The sequence below is a fragment of the Macaca fascicularis genome, chromosome 1, assembly GCF_037993035.2.
Source record: "Macaca fascicularis isolate 582-1 chromosome 1, T2T-MFA8v1.1".
NCBI lineage: Eukaryota > Metazoa > Chordata > Mammalia > Primates > Cercopithecidae > Macaca > Macaca fascicularis.
This window is the reverse complement of record NC_088375.1, coordinates 102,388,039-102,412,382: the sequence shown is the minus strand read 5'-3', so window position 1 is coordinate 102,412,382 and position 24,344 is coordinate 102,388,039. Positions and strand designations below refer to the sequence as shown.

The window sequence follows — 24,344 nt, the reverse complement described above, 5'->3', positions numbered from 1 at the left end:
ACAATAAATACTACTTACTATGAATTTCCTTCATCTTCTAAGATCCCGAAATCCTGCCGTCTGCTTTATCCTCCCTGTATCCTAACCATGCTTTATCTCTTTTCCCTCTAAACTTTCTTTCTTACTACTTCCCATTCAAAATATACTCTCTAGAAACTTTCTGTGCCTTTCCAATAAGCCTCAGTCTTTTTTCTTCCAGGAAGTTTTCCCAGACTAACCCTTTCATTGCCCTCATTGTCCAGCCTTTCATAGATGTTTCCAAAATATGCATACTAAGTTGCACTGTATTTGCCTACACATTTTTCTGTGCCTCATTATAAGTGTACTGGCTTTGACACTGGTGAACTAGCAGCTTCTGAAAGAAAGGACAATATGTGCTTTATTTGCTACTTTTTAAAATTTTATTATTTTTATTCTGCTATTATCAGAATAAAAAGTTCATATAATTTATAAGAAGGGGCCAACTACAACCTAAACACAAACAGTATCTCAGACATTAACCATGACTGTTCAAAGACCTTCACAGTTTTAGAGAAAGCAACAAAATGCTGAGCACTCTGGCTCTTCCCAGGGGCTCTAAATTCATGGCATTGCTCATGTCTAGTTTTAGGAGGTATATTTTTTAATATAATTTTAAAAAATATTTTTATGAAGGACTGGACAAATTTTCATGACTGTGAGAAGAAACAGCTAAGAGCAAGCTTTTTAGGCTCCAAATTCTGTACCTCAGATCTCTCAATCTATAGACTGTGGTCCTTTCCTAATGGCTCAGCCTGCTCAGGCTATACTAACCAAGGTAGGTGGAAGTCGCTGAGGGTTCAGTCTCTTGGATCCAGGCCTCCTCATCCTCTGTGTCTCTACAAATCAGCTGCAGATGGAGGAGGTCTAAGAGCTTCTTCTTTCGGGTGGCCAGTGGCTCTTTCAGAGCTTCAAATCGGCATACCAAGGACTCTTGCCTTGCCTGTATGTCCTTAGAATCAGGATGGCCTATTTTTTCAAAATATGCAGCCAGTTCCGTAAGGATATTCACCTGATCCTAAGGGAGAAATAGAATGAATGCCAAGAAATCCTATCATTTAGTAGAAAGTGATAGGAGGTTGTCATGGTGGAAACGGGGGCATGGGAAAATCAGTTCCCATATGCACTGTGTTCTGATCTCTAATTAAATCAGTGAAATGGAGTTGGAGGGGTTGCTACATTGAGGACCACCACATCAGGTGAGGGCTATTCATACGAAAGTAGCTCTCAAAACATAGTTTAGAAACATCAAAATCTTTATAGAATGCTTCAAGGAAATCAGAAAAATTAGAACTGCAGAGTTTGATTGTTTAAGAGTATTGATAAACTGGGTCCCAAGGAAAAAAGCTGGAAGTGTTTTTCTATCACAGTTCACCTTCTGTATTCTTTCGTTCTCTTTAAAATGAGCTACAACTGCAAATAAATGGAAATTTCTCAGGCTTAAGTTTGTTGCACAGCAGAAACAATACCTATGAGATGAAATGTGGTATTATAAAAAATTCTCAGAAGTTCAGAAAGATAAATTTAACGGAATGCCTTGCCACCAGCTAGTTGTCCTCGTCTGAGCCATATCTGAAAAAGGAGGGATACAGAAACAAGATTTTGAAGGCTCTTCCCAGAAATAAAATTTTAGTTGTATACCTATATGGTGAAATAGATACAATAGGTACATTACATTTCTATTAGTGAGGTAAACTATACGTGGCCTGGCAGACACAGTACCAGGATTTTTATTTGCTTGTTTTTCTCACTTGTTCATTGGGTATAAGAGTGGCACATATGCAAGTTCATAGTCCTGGTTCTGTTGTTAATTTTTGCTGTGACATTGGGAAAGTCGCTTTACTTCTGTGGGTTTCAATTTTCCTTATTTAAAAAAAAAAAAAAAAAGGTAGGATTTAAAATATTTTTAAGCTTTGAATCACAGAATACCCGAACAGGAAAAGACAACTTTATCCCAAACCTTATTTTATAGGTGAGGATAGTGAGGATACTGAGATGCAAAAAGTGAAATGACCTATCAGAGATCACATAACTAGTAAGCCACAAGGGTGTATACGCAACCCAGATTTCTCGATTGAGAGAAGAGTTTATGTTTAGAAAAGTCAGTAAAGCCTTACATCAACCATGAGGTTCTGACCAAAGACACGGAGCACCCAGCATCCCTGGCTAGACGGGAGGAGCTTTTGGGAAAAGGCAGTCGGTTTACTAAAAATTTTGAATTTTTACCTTGGGTTCTTTGCTCTTTTGCTCTCTGAATAATAATAATTACTTATTAAGTAATTAATAAGTAGTAATTACTTATTACTTAATAATGAGTGTGCTCAGAGCATATACGCCCATTGCTTATGGCTGACCAAAGAGCTAACAACAAACCTGACGAGCAGCCACAGCCGACTCCAGGAGGCCGTGTTTCCTGAGTCGATTCTGCACGTCGGCCAGGCCTTTCCCATAATCCTCAGAGGCGACTTGCCACTCCACCTCCTCCAGCCAGCGCTGCAAATCTTCTGCATTATTTTCAAATTGCAAACGCTGGTTGGCCTCATCCAACTGGGTCCCTGGGAGAAGACATCAGGTAGAAGACATTAGGTACCACAACTATTCCTCTTACACTATAATATACCTTCCTCCAATGAAAGGATCAATACAATATTTTAATATTGCAAAGAGGAGAATATAACTGTCTCACGTGGCTCACAAAAAGTCATCTTAAATTTGTGGAATTCTGATAGTATTTGTTTCTGAATATGGTAATGTTCTCAAAAGAAAAATAAATAAGAAGTTATATTGCCTGATAAGGTATAGTTTTGCTGTGTCAGATTTTAACCATCTTGGGTGTTTCCTTATGTGATTTTTACTCTCTATCCAGACCTCCTTTTCAAGGAAATTCAAATCCAAACACTCTATTTTCTAGGACGAGCATAATGAGTTTGGTTTAGTTTTAAATTGGTAAGCTTCTTTTTACAAAATTATTTCACTGAACTTTCCTTTCCCCCTTTAGTGCCTGTCTTCCATTACCAACTGTTCCCCACTATTTTATCTTCCAGAAAATGTCTTTATTCGCACTCGGCTCAGATCGATTCTGTACTATGATCTTATTGCAATTATTTACATTATTTCTGCAAAGCAATTGCTGTATCTCCCGATGGTGAAGAGTAGCAGTGATACATTGTCATAGCCAAGTTCGATTTTGTTTCTCTAAACCAAAAATAAGGATGGTATCCAAAAAAAATCACTATGACATATTTATTATGTAATAAAGGAAAAGTTATGTTTGTAGATGATGTTTATAACAAAGGGCACACTAATAGAAAACTCATTATTTGTGTTAATTACTAAAAATTGATTAATTTTCCAAAGTAAGGGGTAAAATATAAGTGAAGACTCTCTAAGAAGACATGTAGGATTATTTTAAGAGCTTATAGCAGAACCTAAACACTTTCAAATAGGTTTAAAAAGATCAACAAGTCATCAGGCACTATAAGAATAAAATGTAGGAAAATCACATGTGACATCAACAATCTTTTAATGTCTAATGTAATAACCTGGGTCATAATATCTTGTCTAGATTTTAGAACCAAAATATCTAAAACTCATGGTTCAAAAATATTTGTTCAAGGGAAAGAAAAACAACAAAGTAGGAAAAAAGTGAGGAAAACAAAAGTAATTTCAACTCACCTGCCTCTGCCAAAAAAATTTTTTTTCTAAACCCTACACACTTGAAGAAAACATAAAATTGTGTTAATATACAGTGTTATAAATTCAGGTTGGATTTTTAAAATTTTACCAATAAAAGAAAGACACATGGAAGCAAATGAGTAGTATACCTTCTCATAGAGGTCACCAGATAAATTTACAGTGGTAAAGATGAATGTAGTAGATTTCAGAATTTAGAAAATGACCTTTCACCAAAACCTCTGCTTTTTACCTTTCTGTTTTGTAGCCTCCAGCAGCTCCTTCCAGAGGCTGGCAACTTCACTCAGACGAGTGGTCACATTGTCAGAGGCGTAGTGACCGCTATCAATCATCTCTTGGCCAGTCTTCTGTATGTTTTCCAGCACGATCTCATTATCTGCCAATTCCTTTTCAAAGACTTGTTGCTTTTGAACCCTGCTCTTCAAGTTCTGTGTGTCCTGAGATAAGATGAAACAAAAAAAAGAACCATTCCTTAAAGAATGAGGGACAGAAATTTTGTAACGATGCTAACAAGAGGATAAAAGGGAGAACTTTCCTAGTCCAATGTTTCAGAAGCTCATGCAACCAATCCCTCTTTCTACATGTGGCAGACATGGCAAACTAATCTGGCAATTTTTTTCCTGGACTTAGATATAGCTTGAAGATCATTTTGAATACAACACCCCATTCAAACACTAACAGAGTTATCATGAAAGGTGAAAATTATCTTCCATTCTTCACCTCATACATGAACCTTCCATCCATTTGACCCATACAGAGATCTGTTTATTAAACATATACTGGAGCCATAACTGAACAAAAGGATCAAAAGTATACATTTAAGACTAAATAATATCAGTAAAATAAATACTTTCAATAGATACTAGCCTAGAAATCAAAAGCCTAATTCTCGCCCTCATGGTAAATGTGAAGGTTTGTAAATATACATGTGTGTACATAATAGTTTATATTATATAACATTTTTTAGTGCAAAGTATGTGTTAGTACAACTCTAAGGAAGAGGAATCTATGGCTCAGAGATAATTCAGGAATTTCCATAAACAAACTAAAACAAAAAGTCAAGCCCAGGTTTACCTGCTCCAGAGTTTATGCTTCTAACTTTTTGTTAAACCACCTTCTAAATAACTGGATAACTTTAGGCAACTCACTTCCCAACTTAGATCCTGGTTTCTTTATCTATCAAATAAGGGGCTTTCTCCTTCAGCTACAAAATTTTATAAGTTTATACTATACCAAATATTTAGGTTACTTTTGAGTCCCTAGTAGTTTTCACAAACTTTAAATCTATTGGTGGGATTAGACACAATATTTACCTACTGTAGGGATGCAGAGGGGAGCAGAAAAGGTGAGAAAGGGGCAACAAGCAGCTCAATAAGGAACATTCCCCACCTTCCCCCATTTGGCTAAGAATCACCAGAAATTGTGCCAAAGGAAAAAGGTGAAGAACATTAGAGTACGAGAAAACCAAAATCTAGATCCTTGATATTTAACTGTATAAAATAGCCTTCAGGGAGTCATTACCCTTTTCTGAGCCTCTGTTTTGTCATGTATAAAATGAGGATCACCAGCTGAATGCTAAAGTTCATTTTACTCCAAGACTGTACTTCCAATGAAACGAACTCCTAATAAGTACATCCAGCTCCTGAAAACTCTGCCTACCTTGTAATCTTCATCATCTGCCAACTTTTTCTTCTTGTTGATCCAGTTCTTTAGGTCATCTGAGTCCTGATACAGTTGTTGCAGAAGCAATGAATCCTCCAGCAATCTACGTCTAGTGGTAGCCCTTCCACGTAGGGCATTCCGCCGGGCTAACAGCTGCAAAAACCATGAGTAAACTTACTGTCAGCAAAACCAAATATGGACACATGAGATCCACTGACCACCCTGGTCACCATGCCCACCAACACTCTTCCTGATTCTGGTGCGTAGGCACACAGAAGCTCTAGGCCCTTCGACATACCCCATCACGGATGGCAGCGATGTTCTCTGAATCATAATGGTTATCACCAATCAATTTGGTTGCAGTCTTGTCTACAGTCTGAAAAAATAAAAATAAAAATGAATACTATGCCCTCAGTGACCACTGAGTAAGTGGCCACAGTTTGGGTAGCTGTTTAAAGATGAAGCATAGCAATGTGGGAGGAGAAGTTTGAAGGCCAGCAGATGTAAGTCCTCATTCAGGTTTCTGTTATAAATTGTATTTCAAAATATATACCTCAGGGCATGTCAATTACATTCTCTGTGCCACACTATTTTTTAAATACAGGTTGCAGTAAATGAAAGCAGATGTTGCTATGATTGATTTGTTCTTGTCTTCAAGAGGAAGCACTACCAATGATACAGCCATGTCCATAGCCAGTCTGTTCATCCATCTATCTGTCCATGTATTCATCTCTCAAATATATCTCTATCTCTGTCTCATCTCTACCTCTATCTCTATCTCTTTCTATCTCTAACTCTAGCTATATCTCTATCTCTATCTCCAGTTACATGGGAGAAGAGTCAGAAATTGTAGAGGTAAGTTTTTACCCTTGTTTAACCAGAAATCCCCCAAATTAATAGAGCTCAGAATAATTGATTGGAATAGGAAAATGATCTAAAATAAATGATAATACTTTATAAACAATAAATTATTTTACACTGTTAGCTTTGACAAATGAGAATCAACAGAAAGGACACATGTATCAATTAATGAGGGACTTGATATTAATTGGACTTCCACCTCTTCATCATATTGATTTAAGATTAACAGAGAAGACTAGGAATTTGCCTGTTATTTTTGTTGTTGCTGTTGCTGCTGGTGGAGGTAGTGGTATGTATGTGTATGTGGCAAGGGTGGTGTTAAAGTCAGCATCATCCTAGGAACAGCCAGAGACATACAATGTATTGGACCCATGAAGTCTTCCTTTCACTTCTCTGAGTCCTGCCTTTACATTCACCAGTTTTCTGGGACATTGTTACTTAAGGCTCACAGGAAAACTCTGTAGTCGCATTTGATGAAAAACCGAGAGATAAAGATATACTATAAAGGAAAAATATGCTGTAAAGGAAAAGAGTAGACAGTACTTAGATATCTAGATGTTACTAAGGAATAGAAAATTATATTAAGATATTGCTAGAGGGGAAGAAACAAAAAAGTTAAAATTTCTGAGTAGTGATTCTATATTTAATAAGAATTCAATAATTTTTATTTACACTGTAGAAAATATAAAACAAAATCATGCACTTCATCAGAAAAAAAAAATGGCCTACCATCTCGAAAAACTTTCCAAATATGCTTTGTAGAACAAGAATTGTGTGATAAAAATTGATATGAGTATTTTTCTGGCTATTTTCACTTTTTTTCTAAAGATTAGTATTAAGTTTTTGCTTTCTCACTATATAAACATTTTATGTTTATAAAATTAAAGAGTTTGAAAAACACACAAATAAACACACCGACAACAAAAGAAGAGATGCAACTTGATTATGGATAATCCTCAGGCTATATCTGGTAGTTAACAGGACCAGTGCTGTCTAGGGACAGGTATTGTGTAAAATTACGTATACAAAGAGGGAGCCAATGCCCAAACTAGGGGCCAGTTCTTACTGTGATCTTCTCTTCCTGGGCAGTAAAGGCTTCCTCAAAGTCATCATGCTTCTGAAGAAGGGCTTCTGCACTGCCCAGTGAGTTTCCCAGATCCTCATTTTCCAGGAAGGCCTGTAGAAGACAGAAAGACACACCTAAGCTGTGCCTGACTGGTAAGAAACATTCCTCTTGGCGTATCTCTGAGACAAGGACTAAGGCAGGAGGGAACAAGGTGGGAATTAGCACACATTATGATAATGGATAGAGATTAACTTTAAATAGCAGGAGCTCCAGGCATCCTTCCTGATACTCATACAATTTTCTCACCTATGTTTCTGGGTCTGTCCACAGGGAATTCCCCAACCAGTCTAGACATTATTCTGAGCTCTCAAAACTGCCTCAAGTGGCCTACTCACCTCCACTCTGATGTACCCTGCCTGACTCATCAGTTTTCTCTTCTTGACTCTTTACCAATTTGATATTTATTTTGCCTTATTTCAACTGTAAAGTCTCTCTGCTATGTGTTTAAGTATATATGCTTTTGTTACGAGGGAATTGTAGGAGCCTTATAGAAAGGGCCCATCTTTTCTTTTTCTTGTGGATCACCCTGTAGTTCCCAAGACAAGCTTCGACTCACAGGAGTGGTTGTGAGAGAACTCACAGCAGTCACGGTGGCAAATGAAGGGTGAGAGAAATGACTTCTAGAGACGGTATGGACCCCTCCCGTTACCTCTTGTCGACTCATCCAACTGTCCACTTGCTCACTGTCTCGGTAGAAGAGATGGAAGTCCAAGCACTGCTCGTACTGACGATGACGCTGGTCCCACAGTTCCAGCAGGGCATCCCAGTTGCTGGCAAGTATTTCCATCTTTGGAAAGAAGGAGATAATGTATATGGAAGACAATTAATTTATTTTGTTATATATTTATTGAGCATATAATAAATGCAAAGCCATTTGAAGGATACAAAGATAAACAGGAAATGGGCTTTTAAGATTCCAACATTTAAGCAAATGATTGTACTATAGGAAAAATGGGATAAATTCCATAAAAGAGGCAAAACATTATATGTATAAGGAAATGAAAAAGACTAATTCTAATTAAGAGAGCCAGCAAGTAGAAGTATGGGAAAGCGTGGAAAATCTCATACCAAACAGAGATTTAAAAGATAGGGAATGGGTATCAGGACTTAATGCCATAAGCAAATGAACTGTAAATAATTGTTAGATAATGTACTGTGAGCTAGAGAAAAGTGCAGTGTCTAAAAAACTGTAGACAGTCAATGAAATCCAAGTTCATAGAGCACATAAAACATCACACTGAGACGTTTGCATTTTATTCCCAAAACAAATAAAAACCATCAGGGAAAGAGAGAAGAGATATTCTCAAACACACGAAAAAGCCTTTGTTTCCGGTCAAGCATATGCCCAAGAATTTCCACCTTATTACACCTGCAGCTGTATTATCTCCATCAAAAAAGCAGAATAGGGCCAGGTGCTGTGACTCATGCCTGTAGTACCAGCACTTTGGGAGGCCAAGGTGGGTGGATCACTTGAGGTCAGGAGTTGAAGACCTGCCTGGCCAACATGGTAAAACCCAGTTTCTACAAAAAAAAAAAAAAGGTAAAATAAAATAAAAATACAAAAATTAGCCGGATGTGGTGGTTCACACCTCTAGTCCCAGCTACTCAGGAGGCTAAGGCAGGAGAATCACTGGAACTCGGGAGGCAGAGGCTGCAGTGAGCTGAGATTGGCCACTGCACTCCAGCCTGTGTGACAGAGTGATACTCTGTCAACAACAAAAAAGCAGAATAAATTATCAGATTGCAGGATAACTGTTAAGTTTTTAAGGACTTTGAGTTCTGCTCTTTCTTTGACAGAGCCTTGTTTAAAAAATGAAACAAAACAAAACAAAACTATATTATAATGTCCCCACAGAGTTCTGGGAGAATTCAAAACTTGGTTATCTCAGCCTCATGCACTGCCCAGTGCTAGACGCTGTGCTTGGCATCTAGTGAGATGCAAAGAGGCATGCAGATCTTACTGTAACTACCATTCCAAGGTATGCCTAGACTCTGCCACTGGTGCAAAATCTCTCTGGGTCAAGGTGCAGAGTTGAAGCCCTGTGATGTAGGAGGTTAGGATGATGGTAAAACTGATTTCTTCATTCAGTGGAATTCTGGCTGTTTAAGCTTGTCCTGTTATTTAATGTAAATTTGAAAATCACAGATGCAGGAATGTCAGCTTAATTTGAGATTGTATAGAGGAAAGAAGTACAAACACAGATGTCAGCCATGCCAGACGCTGTACTAGGCACTGTGGGGGACCCAGAGATGAATAAGGTGCAGTCCTCCTGGAGTTTACAGTCTAGAGATGAGCATGGGAAGGTTGCGAAACTGGGCATATGTCAGGAGGCAAAATGCAATGAAGGTTTCAAATTAGGTAGAAGTCAGAGGGTTGATGAAATAAAGGCTCAGAGATGAGGAAGCACACATCATGTCTTGAAAATTTCAAGCAACTAAATTTAGCAAAACAGTAGAGTTAACTCTCCATATCTGTAGGTTCCACACCTGTAGATTTAACCAACCACGGATATAAAATATTTTCTAAAAATTCCATCTGTACTGAACATGTGCAGACTTTTTGCTTCTTCCCTAAACAATACAGTATAATAATTATTTACATAGCATTTACATTGTATGAAGTATTGTAAGTAATCTGAGGAGAATGTACATGCATCGTATGCAAATATTATGCCATTTCTTGAGCATCTGCAGATTTTGGCACCTGAGGGAGGTCCTGGAACCAATGCCCCATGGATAATAAGTGACAACTGTATATGAAAGGAAGCAGTGTAAAAGTTTGATTCATATTATTAACACATTTAAATGACTTCTATCCTTTTCCCATTCAGAGATTATCATATTATTGTGAGATTACGTAATGACTACATATATAATTGGAACTTGACAAACTCTATTAAACCAGATTACCTTTTCCCGAACTTCATCGGAGGCTTCATGATTGGCATCCAGGAGGTCTTCACCAGTCTCTTTAGCAGATTGAAATCGGTCATCATAAGAGTCAATCTCATGCTGTGGCCACAAAACAAAATGTCTGAAAATGCAGCAAGAAACCTGGCATTTCCGGCGTTCAGCCTGCCCCCTCCTCCGACTGGAGAGCCTTTCTTCTCTACCTTATGCTGCTGATGCCTGTCCAGCAGAACTTCCCCACCAGCCACATCTGTTGGTAGCTCATCAGCATTGATCGCAGCAGTCTTTTCCTTCATCCAGCCTGAGAGTTCATCAAAGTCAGATGAGAATCGATGGTACCTGTGGGAAAAATGAGGTAAAAGACAGGAAGGAGAAACCAAATATGAAAGGACATTGAACAAAGAGTTAGGTTTGGGGTGAGGTAAGATGTGTGAGATGCTCCTTACTCTAATCCTAGGTTCCCTTTTTCCTGATATATTTCCTGTCATTTACAGTCAGAGATTAGTGGTGCAGGTTGTAAGTCCTTCACCCCAGGTTGTATATTTCTAGGCTCGGTGTGTCACTGTGGGATGTGACCCATGAGCATCACACCTCCACCACCTCAAGGTCACACCTACCCTAGAGGTACTTAAAATGGAGGAAGGTGCTCACAATGCAGCCAATAAACAATACATATTGTTGTATAAATAAGAAGCGTTTTGTGGGAAGGAGGAACTAGAATTAGCATTAGGATTCCTCATGTATCTAGCCCATCTTTAACCCTGTTAATAAGAAACAAGAGCTGCAAAACAGTTACCTATTTTAAAAAGTTAAATGCTCATCATTTGTTTTGAAATCATAACCATATGAGAAGCACTGTCCTCTGATTATTTAAGGATTAACCATAAGAATTAATACTAAATGATGCCTGGCTATTAGGGGTTTTTGTAAGCTTGTAATCCACATTCAAAAAATAATACTGAAGTTATTTTGATGCTCTTCAGCTTGTATTGCATGTCTTTCAGTTCCCTATCTAGAGCTAGAATTTTGAAATGTTTCTTCAGTTGCTTTTCAAGCTTTTTGAGCCACTTCATAGCATCCCACAATAATACAAGCAGGGGAAGATGGAAATTTGCAGATGAGTGGAGGTGGGATGCTGATCACAGTAGTCTCCCTTTATTTGTGGGAGATACATTTCAATATGCCCAGCAGGTGCCAGAAACTGCAGATAGTACCAAACTCTATATACACTACGTTTTTTCTTATACCTATATGTCTATAATAGAGTTTGATTTATAAATTAGGTACAGCAAGAGATTAACAACAATAACTAATGATAAAAATAGAACAATTAAATAAAATAAGAATTACTTAAACATAAGCACTGTGATACTAGGACAGTCAATCCATAACTTAGACTGCTACTAAGTGACTAATGAGTGAGTAGATATATAGCACGGATATGCTGGACAAAGGAATGATTCATCTTCCAGTGGGACAAAGTGGACCAGCCAGAAATTTTATCATGCCTCTTAGAATAATAAGCAATTTAAAACTTTTAAGTTATTTATTACTGGAATTTTCCATTTAACATTTTCAAACTGTGGTTGACTGGTGGTAACTGAAACCACAGATAAGGGGGTACTACTATATTTTATCAGTCACAAAGGACTTCCTCTTTCAACTTAAATCTTTTGTCTCTACTGAGCAGGCAGGAGAGCTGATTCTCTCGCTATTTGACCCTCTTTACTCTTATTTCTGCTCTTGTGATTACATCTGGGCCCTGTAGAGATAGGTAGAGCAATAAAGGGGAGGGATTTCCCACCAATAAGTTGCCTGCAGTTTTTCGTATCTGCTGGTGGCCAGGGCACGAATGTGCTCCCAGTTGGAGACCAGATCTTCTTTCATCTCCTGGATCTGAGGTGCATCTGAAGGATGGGAAAGTGTCAGCTTCTCTGCTTTCGCACATAACTCCTTCACCTTTGGGATGAAAAAGAAACCTAGTAGGAAATCCTAGTACTTTGACTCCCCTTGGCAAATCTTTGTGGGAGAGGTATAAAAAATCATATGAATAATAATAACTTAGAAATAGACATACAAATAGATTTCTATTAATATACTAATGTACTATATCGATAATTACAATTCACTAAGTACTTTTCAATCTCTCATTATGCTAAGTACTTTACATGAATGTTCTCATTTTATATTATTCATTTAATAATACCATGAAGTAGCAATTATTCTTATTTTTCTTTTATGTGAAAACTGAGAGATAAAGTATTTTATTTGCTTAAGATCATTCGGCTAGAAAATGTCAGGAGTAAGCTTCCAAGCTAAGTTTTTCCTTCCCTACTCCTCTATACCATTTCCCTAAATATTACTGTGAAGGCAGAAAGATATTTCTGTCCAGAAGGCCCAGAAAATTTCAGTAATGCTGGATCATTTTCAGGACAACCTCTGAGGAGCAGGGTTACTAGGGCAAAATGTAGATATGGGTGGCTTTTCACATGTTATTAGCCCTTTCATTATACTCAACTATAATCAGATAATGTCTAGGGATTGGAGTTTCAATACCACTCTTTGTCAAATTATGGGTTTTATTATTCATTATTAGGGAGAAAGACCAAAAACAACAACAACAAAAAGGAAGAATGAAAGAAAAAGTAGAATGGTGGAAGTTTGCAGAAACTGGGCACAGGGATAGGCCTAAAATTAAATTACAGCAAATGTGGATCTTTCTGGAGGTTGACTCCCCTGTGCACTCTCAGTAGCAATTGGTTTCCATTCTGGCTACATTTGTGAGGGGAAGAAGTAGAGGATGGAAATCATTTAAGAAAATAGGCTTGTTCTAAGTTCTAGTGTGCCTGAGGTTTTCCACGTTTTAAAAGGAAACCTAAAGGTAGGTCTAGCATTAAGTGCCTTGAAGTTTATTTTAAAAGGAGAAGAAAATGTTTTCTGATCTGCTGAGTATAAAAAGAATCAGGATTCAGCTGCAACAGAACAAAGTGTGGTTAGATGAAAGGGTAGAGTTTGGCCACGGGGTATTTTACTCAGTGAGATTAGGAATCAACCTTGGAGGTATAAATATTTTTGTTTCTAAATTGTGAAATAAGTTAGGAAAACACAAGAGAACATAAAACATATATGTATATTTAAATAAAAATAATTCAAATGAAAATAAGCTATATCCAGTATCCATGTACGAGTTATGAACTAGAATGAAGAAGAATATCCAAGTGCACGCAATTTCTTCTTCATTGAAAACAGTGAACTTACAGTGCCCTCTGGAGGCATAGCAATAGGTAAGATAACAATTGCCTCTTCCAGCTCAAGGGGCTAGCCATTTCTCTAACAGCACCTTACCTTGTCACTCATGACTGCAAGATTTCTCTCAAGTCCCTTGTGACTGTGAAACAGTCCTTCAGAGGCAACAAGGTCTTTGCCATAGTCCTCAGAGGTGAGTACAGGTTCCTTCTCCTTGATCCACTGGATGGCGTCAGTCGTATCCCTACAGATATTAACAAGAGCTTCAACCAAAGAAGATAGCAGGCATTGCAGGGCAAACGGTCCAACAGAACTCACAGCAAGGACCATCCTAGTTGACCCAAGAGCAATTACCCTTTCTTCCTACGTACTAGTAAAAAGTAATATAAAATGTTCTTGCTTAATGGTTATTTCTATTGAGATGTTAAGGTCCTGGGCTTCTTGACAGCTGAGCCTCTAGAGATATGCTCCATATCTGGGTGAGCTCTTTACGAATGCTTTTCTTCTTCCTAACTCCACCTTCCATTTAATTATTAACCTGTTTCCCTTCCCTCTGCAGCGCTTCCATTCCTAAATCACCAGTGCTACTTTTTTAGTTATTTTGATCTCCAGTCTCTACATCCTTGGCCGTAGAGTGGGTCACAGATTTCTTTACCCTCTCCTTTGCTGTCTCAAAGGCAAGTACATGATCCACTTTTGTTTGAAGCGTTGACCACTAATTGCTAGCAGAAGTAGAAAGAGCCTAATACAAATGACACAGTTTTTATAAAGCACTTCAAAGTTTTCTATAAAGCAGTGGCCAGGTCCATACCTTTTGAATCGCTGTAAGTCTGCAGCACTGGACAGAGCTTTCTGTCTCTGGAGAGCCAGACCACGAAGGCGCTCCCAGGCAGCATTCACCTCCTCTTGCTTAGACTGAATTAAGGGTAGTTCAGGATGCTTTTCCTGCCAAAGGAAAACAACACCAGAGTTATACAGAGAAGAGATTATATTTTAAAAATGATTCAAACACTTTTCATTTTACGCTGGTTCGTGCTTTTTCAGAAGTGAAAACTGACCATTGTAGCTAGGCACTGAACTTCATCATAGCCCTGCTCCCTAGCCCCAACTTGATGTACATTACCAAAACCCAGAAAAACAACCTGCCAGATGTTGCCTCTGTGCCCACAGCAGTGTACTAGCCTGTTAGCACAGGTTGCCCAGCCCTGATGTTATTTTGAGAGCTCCACCTTGTCAATGCTTGAAATCTCCCTGAGATCCTGGAAACCAAGGAAAAGAAGAGGAAATTCCTTTTTATGAAATATGACTTTATTTTCTCAAAGATTAGTACTGTGGGTCTTAACTTTTTTGTGGTCCTCACACCTTTGAGAATCCAATAAAAGCTATTTTTCTCTTCCCAGAATTATAGACACATGCTTTCACGTATGATTTTGCAGGAAATTTCAGGCATTTTTGCAAACCATCCAAAGTAGTGAGATCTGTGAGTACTAGATTAAGCTAGAAGCATCAGTCTGTTTTGATACTTTGTAATTTTGAGGCATTCCCGTATGCTTAAGTCTCCTTACTCTTCCTGTCCCTGTTTCTCTCCATTTTCATTCCCATTCCCAAGTCTCTCCAGACACGTTCTCCTTCTCAAGTACATGGTTCTTTCTATTACAGCAGTGTAGGCCCCACTCAAGAGCACAGAATATAATCTAGCTGTGCTGGATTTATTCTTTCTGTGATAGATTGGAAAAAATGGCATGCTGTTTTGCTGTTCATCCTTTCAAAAGGTCGAGTATATTTCCTCAAGTCTTGGATCTTGGATGCTCTTTAACTTGCTTACTGATAGAGAAGTAATTTTCTATGACTTCCAGCACCTAGGCCTCAAGAAAACTTTCATTTTCTATTCTCACACTCTTGTAACACAGGTATGTAAGAAGCATGGTCTACTGCATGATGAGAGGTCACCCAGAGATCTCCTCAATCCTCCCAAATCATCCTCACCAGGGTCCTAGACATGGGATTGAGGCCACTTTAGATCCTTCACCCCAGCTGAGCCACCTGATAACTTCAGACACATAAAAATGCCAGGTAAGATCAGGAAAACAGCCCAGCAGAGCAGCTCAATCATCTGACTCACAGAGTCATGAACAAGTAAGATGTTAAGTTTCTTGATTAGTTAGACAGTAACAGAGAAATGAAAAACTTCCACAGCAAGAGAAAAGTGATGGAGGTAGAAAATTTAGAAACTACTGGAAATATGGCCTGAAAGAAAAATAGGAAAATATAGGTTATTTTTCCTACTCCAGTACTCATTCATTCTGAAGTCTTCTTTTTATTAAGTCAGGACAATCATTCTCACCATAGAGCTGCAATCATAATGAAACTATAAATGGAAAAGCAAAATGTAGATAACAGTTGGAGTTTATTTATTTTACATATATATACTTACATATACGTGTAAACTTATATACACACACACACACATCACAAACTCAAGTATTTTCTTAAGTAAATAAAAGTAAAACTGCTTCCTTTCCATCCTCAATCCTCCCAAATAATCTTGCATAATGATATTACATATGCACATATATGTATAAATAATGATAGCTCAACATTATTTTATGTGCTCTGCTACTTTATTTTTGTGCTTTTTTCATGAAGAAATGGTGCCCCATTAACATGAGTAATCAGTGTACTGCATGGTACAGGAGCTATTTAAATGGCAATAGCTTTGCTGCCTGTTGTGTATTTAATTCCTCCAAACACACAAAAACACACTCTCTCTTTCTCTCTCAATCTTCCATTTCAATAGACTTGTAAGGGGTGGGTCCAGAGAGGAAAGGAAACTGCTCAGAGTATGTTACTCCAGGGACATGCCAGTCTCTGTTTTCTCACAATGCCCCATCTCCCTCATATCCCATCTACTGATGGCCAGAAGTTATTCTTAAGGATCAGAACCCTTTCCATGGAGTGAATATTTTGCTCCCACCTCACCTCGGCACACTCATTGGCATATTGGTTCACGTCATCAACTCTCCCTTCTTTAGCTACCAGGTCCACTTGGAAGTCTTCAAATTTCTTTTGCAGAACTTCTGTGCGCTCCCAGTCTTCACCTAGCTCCACAGATGTCGCTATAGCCTCCTGTAGACACATGCGTTTACTGAGTTGCCAGCAAACATTTAAGAGTTTCTGTAGGTAAAAAACTCAAAACCCCTGCTTGCATTCTCAGGATAACTCAAATGGAGATACTGGGGGAGACTGGGAGAAGCTCTCCTGGGAAAGGCCAGCAGCAGAAGTGTATGTGTCAAGGTAGCACCTTGGCACAAGGGAAAGTGCTCTTTTGGGCAGTTCTTTAGCGAGTTTGTGGCATTATTGGCAAGAGACCCTGAAAGTATCCTTTTGTGTTTGGAAACATGAGGGATAAATGCACCCTGTTTCTACTCAATTCAACATACTCAGTATCTGTGAAAGTATTTTGTTAGGCATTTGCTTATCTAAATCTTTAGTCCTAACTATTAAATTATTCCTTAAGTATTCAGAAAAATGAAACCATCCATCATTCCAGGCACTGAGACACAAAGGATTAGAGAAAGAGCTGTCAATACTCTAGGCCAGACCCCAGAGTCAGAGCAAAAATATAGGAGAAGTAGTTAAAAATCATGGAAGTGGAAGAGGGATGAGCTTCATTATCTTTCATTGCATGGTCTTTGTGTAAGTCATGCCTTTTTCGTATTCAGATCCATATGTTCAGACTTACTTCCACACAGTGTTAACCTCCAGATACCCCTAAATTTTGGCCTCAATTTCCTCTTGTTCCAAAGAACAAAGGCCAGGAACAGACATCCTGACTTCCTTGTGAGTAGTCTGTGGTAATGTGCTATGGGGTACCTGGGATAGAGGAGTGGGAGGCCCTATGTGATTGCTATTTTAAGTTCTGTACCTTGTCTCCAATCCACTCTAAGATGTCAGCACACTCCTGTATGTACTGCTGGAACTTCAGGGCCCGCAGCAACAGGGCACCCTTCTCCAGGGTCAGCTCTAACAGCAGGTCCCACAGGCGGCGTAGTTCCTCTATATGGGCCTTTAGGAAAGAGGGGCAGAACCACTCAGCCACAGACACTGTGAGCAGGGAAACACTCAGAGACTTGTGCAGAAAGAGACTGGATAAAAATTCTTCTCTCAGTTACTCAGGCATTAGTTGCTCAACATATATTTTAAAGAGGAAATAGGATAGATATATGGAAATAGCTAATAAGCCAAGCCAAATGTGATCTTACATAAGAACATTTTGTAAAAATGCTTTGCAGTTTTAAAGGATGGAATAATTACAAACAATAAGATGGGAAGGAGGAAGAAAGCATGGAAACGTGTTCATTTGAACTAAACCTTATGGAGTAGAAAGATTTTTGACAGGTCAATAATAAGCATAGCATGTTCTAAGAAGAGCCACAGCAACGGCAAAGGCATAGGAGAAACTTAGCATGAATTGTCTGCCAGAAAGTGTGAGAGAGATAATTTTTACAAGTTATAAGGAACCATTGGCACCAAAGCAGTAAGAGTGTTTTGGGACTATACAGTTTGAGACTCTACAGAGGGTTTTGAAGGCCAGATTAACTCAGAACTTTATGTATTAGCGGTCTTATATAACTGAAATTGCTGCCTATGTCATATCTTCAAGAATCTTATATTTTTCAACTACTCCATTGCTCTGGGTAGCATGTGGACCACATATGTCTTTAAACCCTACAATGGTACCAGTTGCTATAGCCCCAGTGATTCTGACAAAAATGAAGATGTTTCAAACATTTCTCAAATATTTTAATTAATGTAGATGCTGGTTACATGCAAAACTGTGCATAATACAAAAGTTAGTTCTACTATATACAAATAAACAAGTTTTGAAATTTTCCTTTTATGGGTTCTTCTTTAAAATAAGGTTCTACTCTGGCTAAAATCTGTGTTCCTTGACCATATTTTGATGACAGAATGGGCTAGAATTGTTATGCTGTATATGGAAAAGTCACACCCAGTTTTAAGATATATAATGCAAATTTGTTTTCACAATTTAAAAAATACATAAACAGTAAAAAAGTTCACTCACACACAAAAAAACTGAATTGACAACATTAGCACCAACATTTGGAAGAGTGCATAGATTACGTCCAAAAATAGCTGTTACATTAATAATAGGTTACAGAGTGTGACTGCTTATTGAAATAGTGATGATCTTCAGTTCTAGATGTTCAGAGGAAATTTTCTGAATACATAACATTTTAGGAGTTTTTAGAAGTAATAAGAAGGGATAGTTTGGAGAGATGCAATAGTAGTCATAGGGTATGGGGTATGAAAAGAAAGAGGTATCATAGCCAAAGGAAAAATATTTTGGAAAACATTCAAATGAGAGAGCATTCCTTGTTTGGAGAAGTTAAGAGACAAGGACATTGAGCTTAGAAGAAATAATTAGAAAGAACATTGGAAGAAACTAATTGATCTGGGCAATGTGGAATAGGTTTAAGAGGGCTTGATCTTGAGCCAAATTATCCTGCAATGTTATAGGAGGAAGTTTATGCCCTTTAATGACAGCTTTCATATCACAGCTCTCTTCACCCCAAGAAACACAAAGATATCCCATCATTTTTTCTGCCTCAACCTCAAGGGAAGATAAGAGGCAGGAGTCCTGGGTACAAGCCAGTCACTTCAAGGTTTATATCTCATATAATCAATTAAAACCCCGATAACATAATCAATAATTGGAAACTTCTTCAAGGGCCCATACATATACCTTTGTTTCTTCGTGGGCAGAATGACCCATAGTAAATCGTTCTTCCCTTGTTTTTTCCAGTTCAGACATGACTCTTGATTTTGTTTGCACCTCTGCTTCAAAGGATTGATGCTTCTGATATTTCCCCTAAAGTTTAGAAATCAGAGATTTTGGCTAATGAAGCACCGTCTTCACGGGAAATGTTCACTCTATGTAGAGCCACTGAACACAGGTTCTCAAAGGGTCCCAGACTCAGTTAGAGGCCATAAAGAGTGTTTTCCTGTCCCCACTGGCTTTAGGAAGTTTTCAGTAAATACTATCCTGAGCTATGTTGAGCCTTATGACCTATGCTGAGCCTTATTTTAAAGGCTCAATAGACTGCCATAGGAATAAAAGGGTGAAACATACAGTGTCCTTCCTCATCAGGAAAGAGGAATAACTGATTTTTTTTCGAAGTAGAGCACAATGAGAAAGATGATAGTTATAATACTTTTTTTTAATTGAGAGTTTTTTTTTCATGCTGTGCCTGTTCTTGTAATCTATAAATTGATCCGTTCAATATAGCACATTATTTTGCTCTTGTTCTAGGTGTTTCCTGTCCAAATCAATTGTTTTTGATTATGACAATGTCACATGCTATAATTTTAGGTAAACAGAAAGGGGTAGGCGCTTTCACCAAATTTCTTCTACTGAAACCTCTCCTTTGAAGTTAAGAATCATGAATAGTAGGCCGGGCGCGGTGGCTCAAGCCTGTAATCCCAGCACTTTGGGAGGCCGAGACGGGCGGATCACGAGGTCAGGAGATCGAGAGACGATCCCGGCTAACACGGTGAAACCCCGTCTCTACTAAAAAATACAAAAAACTAGCCGGGCGAGGTGGCGGGCGCCTGTAGTCCCAGCTACTCGGGAGGCTGAGGCAGGAGAATGGCGTGAACCCGGGAGGCGGAGCTTGCAGTGAGCTGAGATCCGGCCACTGCACTCCAGCCTGGGTGACAGAGCGAGACTCCGTCTCAAAAAAAAAAAAAAAAAGAATCATGAATAGTAATTGAGGGGGAAAAAAAAATCTGGTTACCTCATCTTTCTGAGAGGAGTGGAGAACAGGTACCACATGCTATAATTTTAGGTCATCAGAAACGGGTAGGAGCTTTCACCAAACTTCTACTGAAACTTGTCATTAGAACTTGAGACCCATGAATATTTTAGGAAATACTTAGGAGCCATGAATAGCAATTGAGTTAACCAGGTTAACTAAACTAGATTTTAGTTAACCTGGTTAACTAAACTAGGTTTTAGTTAACCTGGTTAACTCTTATCTTTCTGAGAAGAGTGGAGAACAGTTGCTTCAGAAGCATCGATGACTCTTCACCCTATTTCCCTTCTTAACATCCCAAATTATCAAAAATCACATGGTTTGTCAGAAATTTCTTGAATTAGCAGTTGCTGTTTTGCCTGTAGATCAATTTGGGATGAGTATTATAACCATCAAATTCTATATAGAATAAATCTCCTTTGCAAATAACATCCGATGTTTATGAAGTTGAAGACATGGACTATTTAGAGGCAGAATTACTGTTTCTAACAGATAGCCTAATTTTTCTGTTACATCACTTCCGCTACAGTTAACCAGATATACACTTACATTACCAAAATATTTGTGCTGGGTCTGAAAAAAAAAATGATGTAATTTTTTACTTTTGGCATTGATGAATGCTTTACCATGAAAATATGTAAAGTATCCTATGCCCTTATCAATAAACAATATCCTTGGTTAATGATTTAAAAAATGTATATTCTGAATAGAAGTTCATTGTAAGAAACTGTTCTGTGCTTTCAATAACTGAAAAACTGCCGCTTTTTGTTTGATTCTTATTTTCTCAGTCTCACCTCTCCAACTTCATAAGGGAAAATGCACTTTTAGATTTTCTCTTAATTCAATTCTTTAACTTCCCACTCCACTGACTTATTTTTGTTTCTAAATGGAATCTAATGGTACCCACACATACCCATTAACATTAATATAAAGAAAAACCTATTTCCTTCTCTAGAGATCTTAGGGTCTGCTCTGGGGCAATCAAGAGAAGTGAGTGACCTGTATATTAGTTGGGTCGCCATAGCTCTCATCATTTAAAATATTGACTTTCTCCATGATCCACTTCCCCAGATCATCAGCATCTCGCTTGAAAACTTGTAAGTGATAGGAATCCTCAAGCTTCTGACCCCTCTCAGCGACCCGCTCCTTGAACCTTTGATACCGAGTCAACACTTCCTGACGCCTCTCCTGGATCTCTTCTGCTGTTTCCAAAACCTTTGGCCCACTGCTCTCCACAACCTGCAAGTTAAAAAGATTCTGTTAATTGCTAGTTCTCAAATACTTAACGTGTTGCCCCGCTTATATGTGCCAAGGCATTTACTCATGTTGGACCTATATTCAGATATCCTGAAGTCTGTAGGGACCAGTGTTAGAAGAGCTGTAGTATATTTACATAACTTTTAACCAGATGCAGCTACTGTTTAGGTTAAAAATTCTTGATTATCCAGAAGACTCTCCCCATTTTTTACATAAATTTGTGCTAGCATTTAAGTTCTAGAGATAGAATTAAATTGAACTGATCATGGAGCAAGTTTAAGTTAGCAAAATCACAGAATTTCAGATAGATAAAAAGAAATACAATGTTATTGCTTTCAAGGGCTAAAAAGGTGTTGAGAAGTGCTTATTATTTTTAACTTAATTTAGTAAATAATTAAGAATGACTTGCAATTAGTTAATGATATATGCAATAGTTTGAAAATTTTTTCTTCATACTTAAAAATAAAGCTCATATATTGTTTACTTTTTACTTGCTTTACTCACAAACACTATAAATCAAAAGTTCAGCCATCTTCTACCCAATTATCACAAATTTCAAATTATTAGCATGTCTGCAATTTTTGAAATATACAACCTTTTACTCTAAAATAATATATAAGTATCCTTTTCCCAGAGAGGGAGCCAATCTGTTTGTGACAATATCCAGCAAAATCACTATAGGGTTCACCTTCATTCATCCAGATATGGATACCATTTTCCCTAGCTTACCTCAGCCAAAATGCTTAATATAGAGTTTAAATTTTAATCTCCCGTTATTCCTCCTAATTGCTACTCTGCGAATTGCCATTACTGGTATGGCTATAGAATTAGATCATTCCATGGAGACTCATGTTGTTACCAGGTGTTATTTTGCTTCAAGTTCCCTACTTATTCTCTATGGGAGCAGACTTAAGTCATTACTGGGTCTTGGTGTTGCACAGACATAAGCTCAAGGTTATTGTTCACAAAAAATAGTTAAAATTAAAATTATCTACTTGTTAAAAGCAAAAGTAATGATTAATGTTCTTGGGAAAGATAGTATAGAAAGTTTAAAGGAGACACCTTTCCTAATAATATTAGTGACTAATTGCATGGAAGAGAAATATGTACTCACGGTTTCCTTTGGAAATTGCTCCATTTTTTCAAAAGGTTTAGAACCTGGCAAGATAAAATGTGTCAGAGAGAGAGAGAGAGAATGAGAGAAATAATTCAGATGGAACTGTCTAGTTGAATTCAAATAGAAATACAGAAACGTTAAGTATGTGGGGGAGGGGGAAACATCTCTTGCTTGGTCCTAGAATCTCACCAGCCACACACAATCAACATTATCTTTCGAAGACATATTCAGCTGAGGCAACTGCTAACTATTGCAGATACTGGGTGACTCAGCAGTTTTGGGAGGCTCTGGCTCTCAAAGTTACTCAATAAGACTTAAAAAATGAAAGTAAGGTTTTTGGATGAAAACTCGGGGAAAAACCCCATATATTGCTGGAAATACAGTTCAACAACTTCATCCAATTCAACTGCAGATTTTTGACAGCCTTTAGGTCAATGAATTATCCTGGCTTTTTCTGTAGAGTCTTTCACAAAGTAAGATTTTATTTCTAACCTCATCAATTTGGTATTTAAAAATCTGATTTAGTTGTACCCTTAATCATTTAAATGGAAGGAACAAAAAAAGTTATACGATGTGTTCATTAATATTTTGTAAAACAAAAATTAGGATACCTTATTTGAAAACTAATGATGTCACAAAAAAGTTGAAAATATGGCTGACTTCTAATATATATGGTACAAATTATCATATTTTATGTACTAATTTTAATGGAGAACAAAAGGAGGTGGACTTTTTTTCCATAGGCATAGTTATTTTAGACTAATTTACAACAGTGAAACAAACAAAGAAAAAGAAAATAGTGGGGCGCTCTTAGACCTCTCTACAAGCCAGTGGGGCTATCCATGCCATACTTCATTCCAGCGTAAATACAACTTGAATAATCTAACTTCCATGATCTACAAGAGAAGATTTTGATTCTACATTTGTGGTTTCCTCTGTTCTTGGTCCTCACACAGAAAAACTGAGAGTCCTTTACATTCTCTTCTTGAAAGTCTGGATTACTTTACTTTTCCATATAGTTTCATTATATTCAAGTCAAACTTAGTAGTAAAGGCAGGAACATAATTTTAGAGACTGCGCTATAACACATGCACTGAGGAATATTTGCCTGAAGTTGGGATAAGGAGAGGAAATTATTTTATCTTTAAGAGAAAACAACCAACATCTATGAAATATTTACATATTAACATGATCAATTTACATTAATTTCTAATCATTAAAAATTCTGTGAGGAAGGTATTATCATACCCATTTTTATCTGAGAAAACATTTTATATGAGAAAACTAAAAAACAAAGTTTCATTCTATGGTTATTTGGTTTGAAAGTATTTAAATAGTCAAATCCATATCAATATGACTATCATGGCATTCTGCTTCTCATTTTTTTAGTCAATCTTCTCTCTATCTATCAACATTATTTATTCTGTTTCCCTGTTCCAGAATCATCTTACCAAGAATGCCAAATATGTGATAACCTTGTGACCAAAGAAATTGTATGGTCCATTGTGAATAGTGCCATAATAAACATATGTGTGCATGTGTCTTTATAGTAGTATGATTTGTAATCCTTTGGGTATATACCCAGTAATGGGATTGCTGGGTCAAATGGTATTTCTGG

General features: G+C 37.7%; 1 protein-coding gene across 1 annotated transcript in view; it reads right to left on the bottom strand.

The window, feature by feature from the left end:
* Positions 1 to 22,856, bottom strand: part of SPTA1 (spectrin alpha, erythrocytic 1) — a 71,859-nt gene extending 49,003 nt beyond the window's left edge. The window contains exons 1-17 of the mRNA XM_065544046.2: positions 22,724 to 22,856; positions 21,352 to 21,591; positions 19,284 to 19,409; positions 17,442 to 17,582; positions 16,496 to 16,642; positions 14,328 to 14,461; positions 13,616 to 13,760; positions 12,075 to 12,229; positions 10,474 to 10,609; positions 10,271 to 10,372; positions 8,010 to 8,147; positions 7,301 to 7,411; positions 5,672 to 5,749; positions 5,371 to 5,526; positions 3,944 to 4,148; positions 2,392 to 2,573; positions 793 to 1,036 (exon numbers count right to left, since the gene is read on the bottom strand). Of these exons, the coding sequence (XP_065400118.1) occupies positions 793 to 1,036; positions 2,392 to 2,573; positions 3,944 to 4,148; positions 5,371 to 5,526; positions 5,672 to 5,749; positions 7,301 to 7,411; positions 8,010 to 8,147; positions 10,271 to 10,372; positions 10,474 to 10,609; positions 12,075 to 12,229; positions 13,616 to 13,760; positions 14,328 to 14,461; positions 16,496 to 16,642; positions 17,442 to 17,582; positions 19,284 to 19,409; positions 21,352 to 21,591; positions 22,724 to 22,747 (2,464 nt within the window). The 5' untranslated portion in view covers positions 22,748 to 22,856. The remainder of the gene's footprint in view (positions 1 to 792; positions 1,037 to 2,391; positions 2,574 to 3,943; positions 4,149 to 5,370; positions 5,527 to 5,671; positions 5,750 to 7,300; positions 7,412 to 8,009; positions 8,148 to 10,270; positions 10,373 to 10,473; positions 10,610 to 12,074; positions 12,230 to 13,615; positions 13,761 to 14,327; positions 14,462 to 16,495; positions 16,643 to 17,441; positions 17,583 to 19,283; positions 19,410 to 21,351; positions 21,592 to 22,723) is intronic.
* Between the last annotated feature and the right edge of the window lie 1,488 nt (positions 22,857 to 24,344).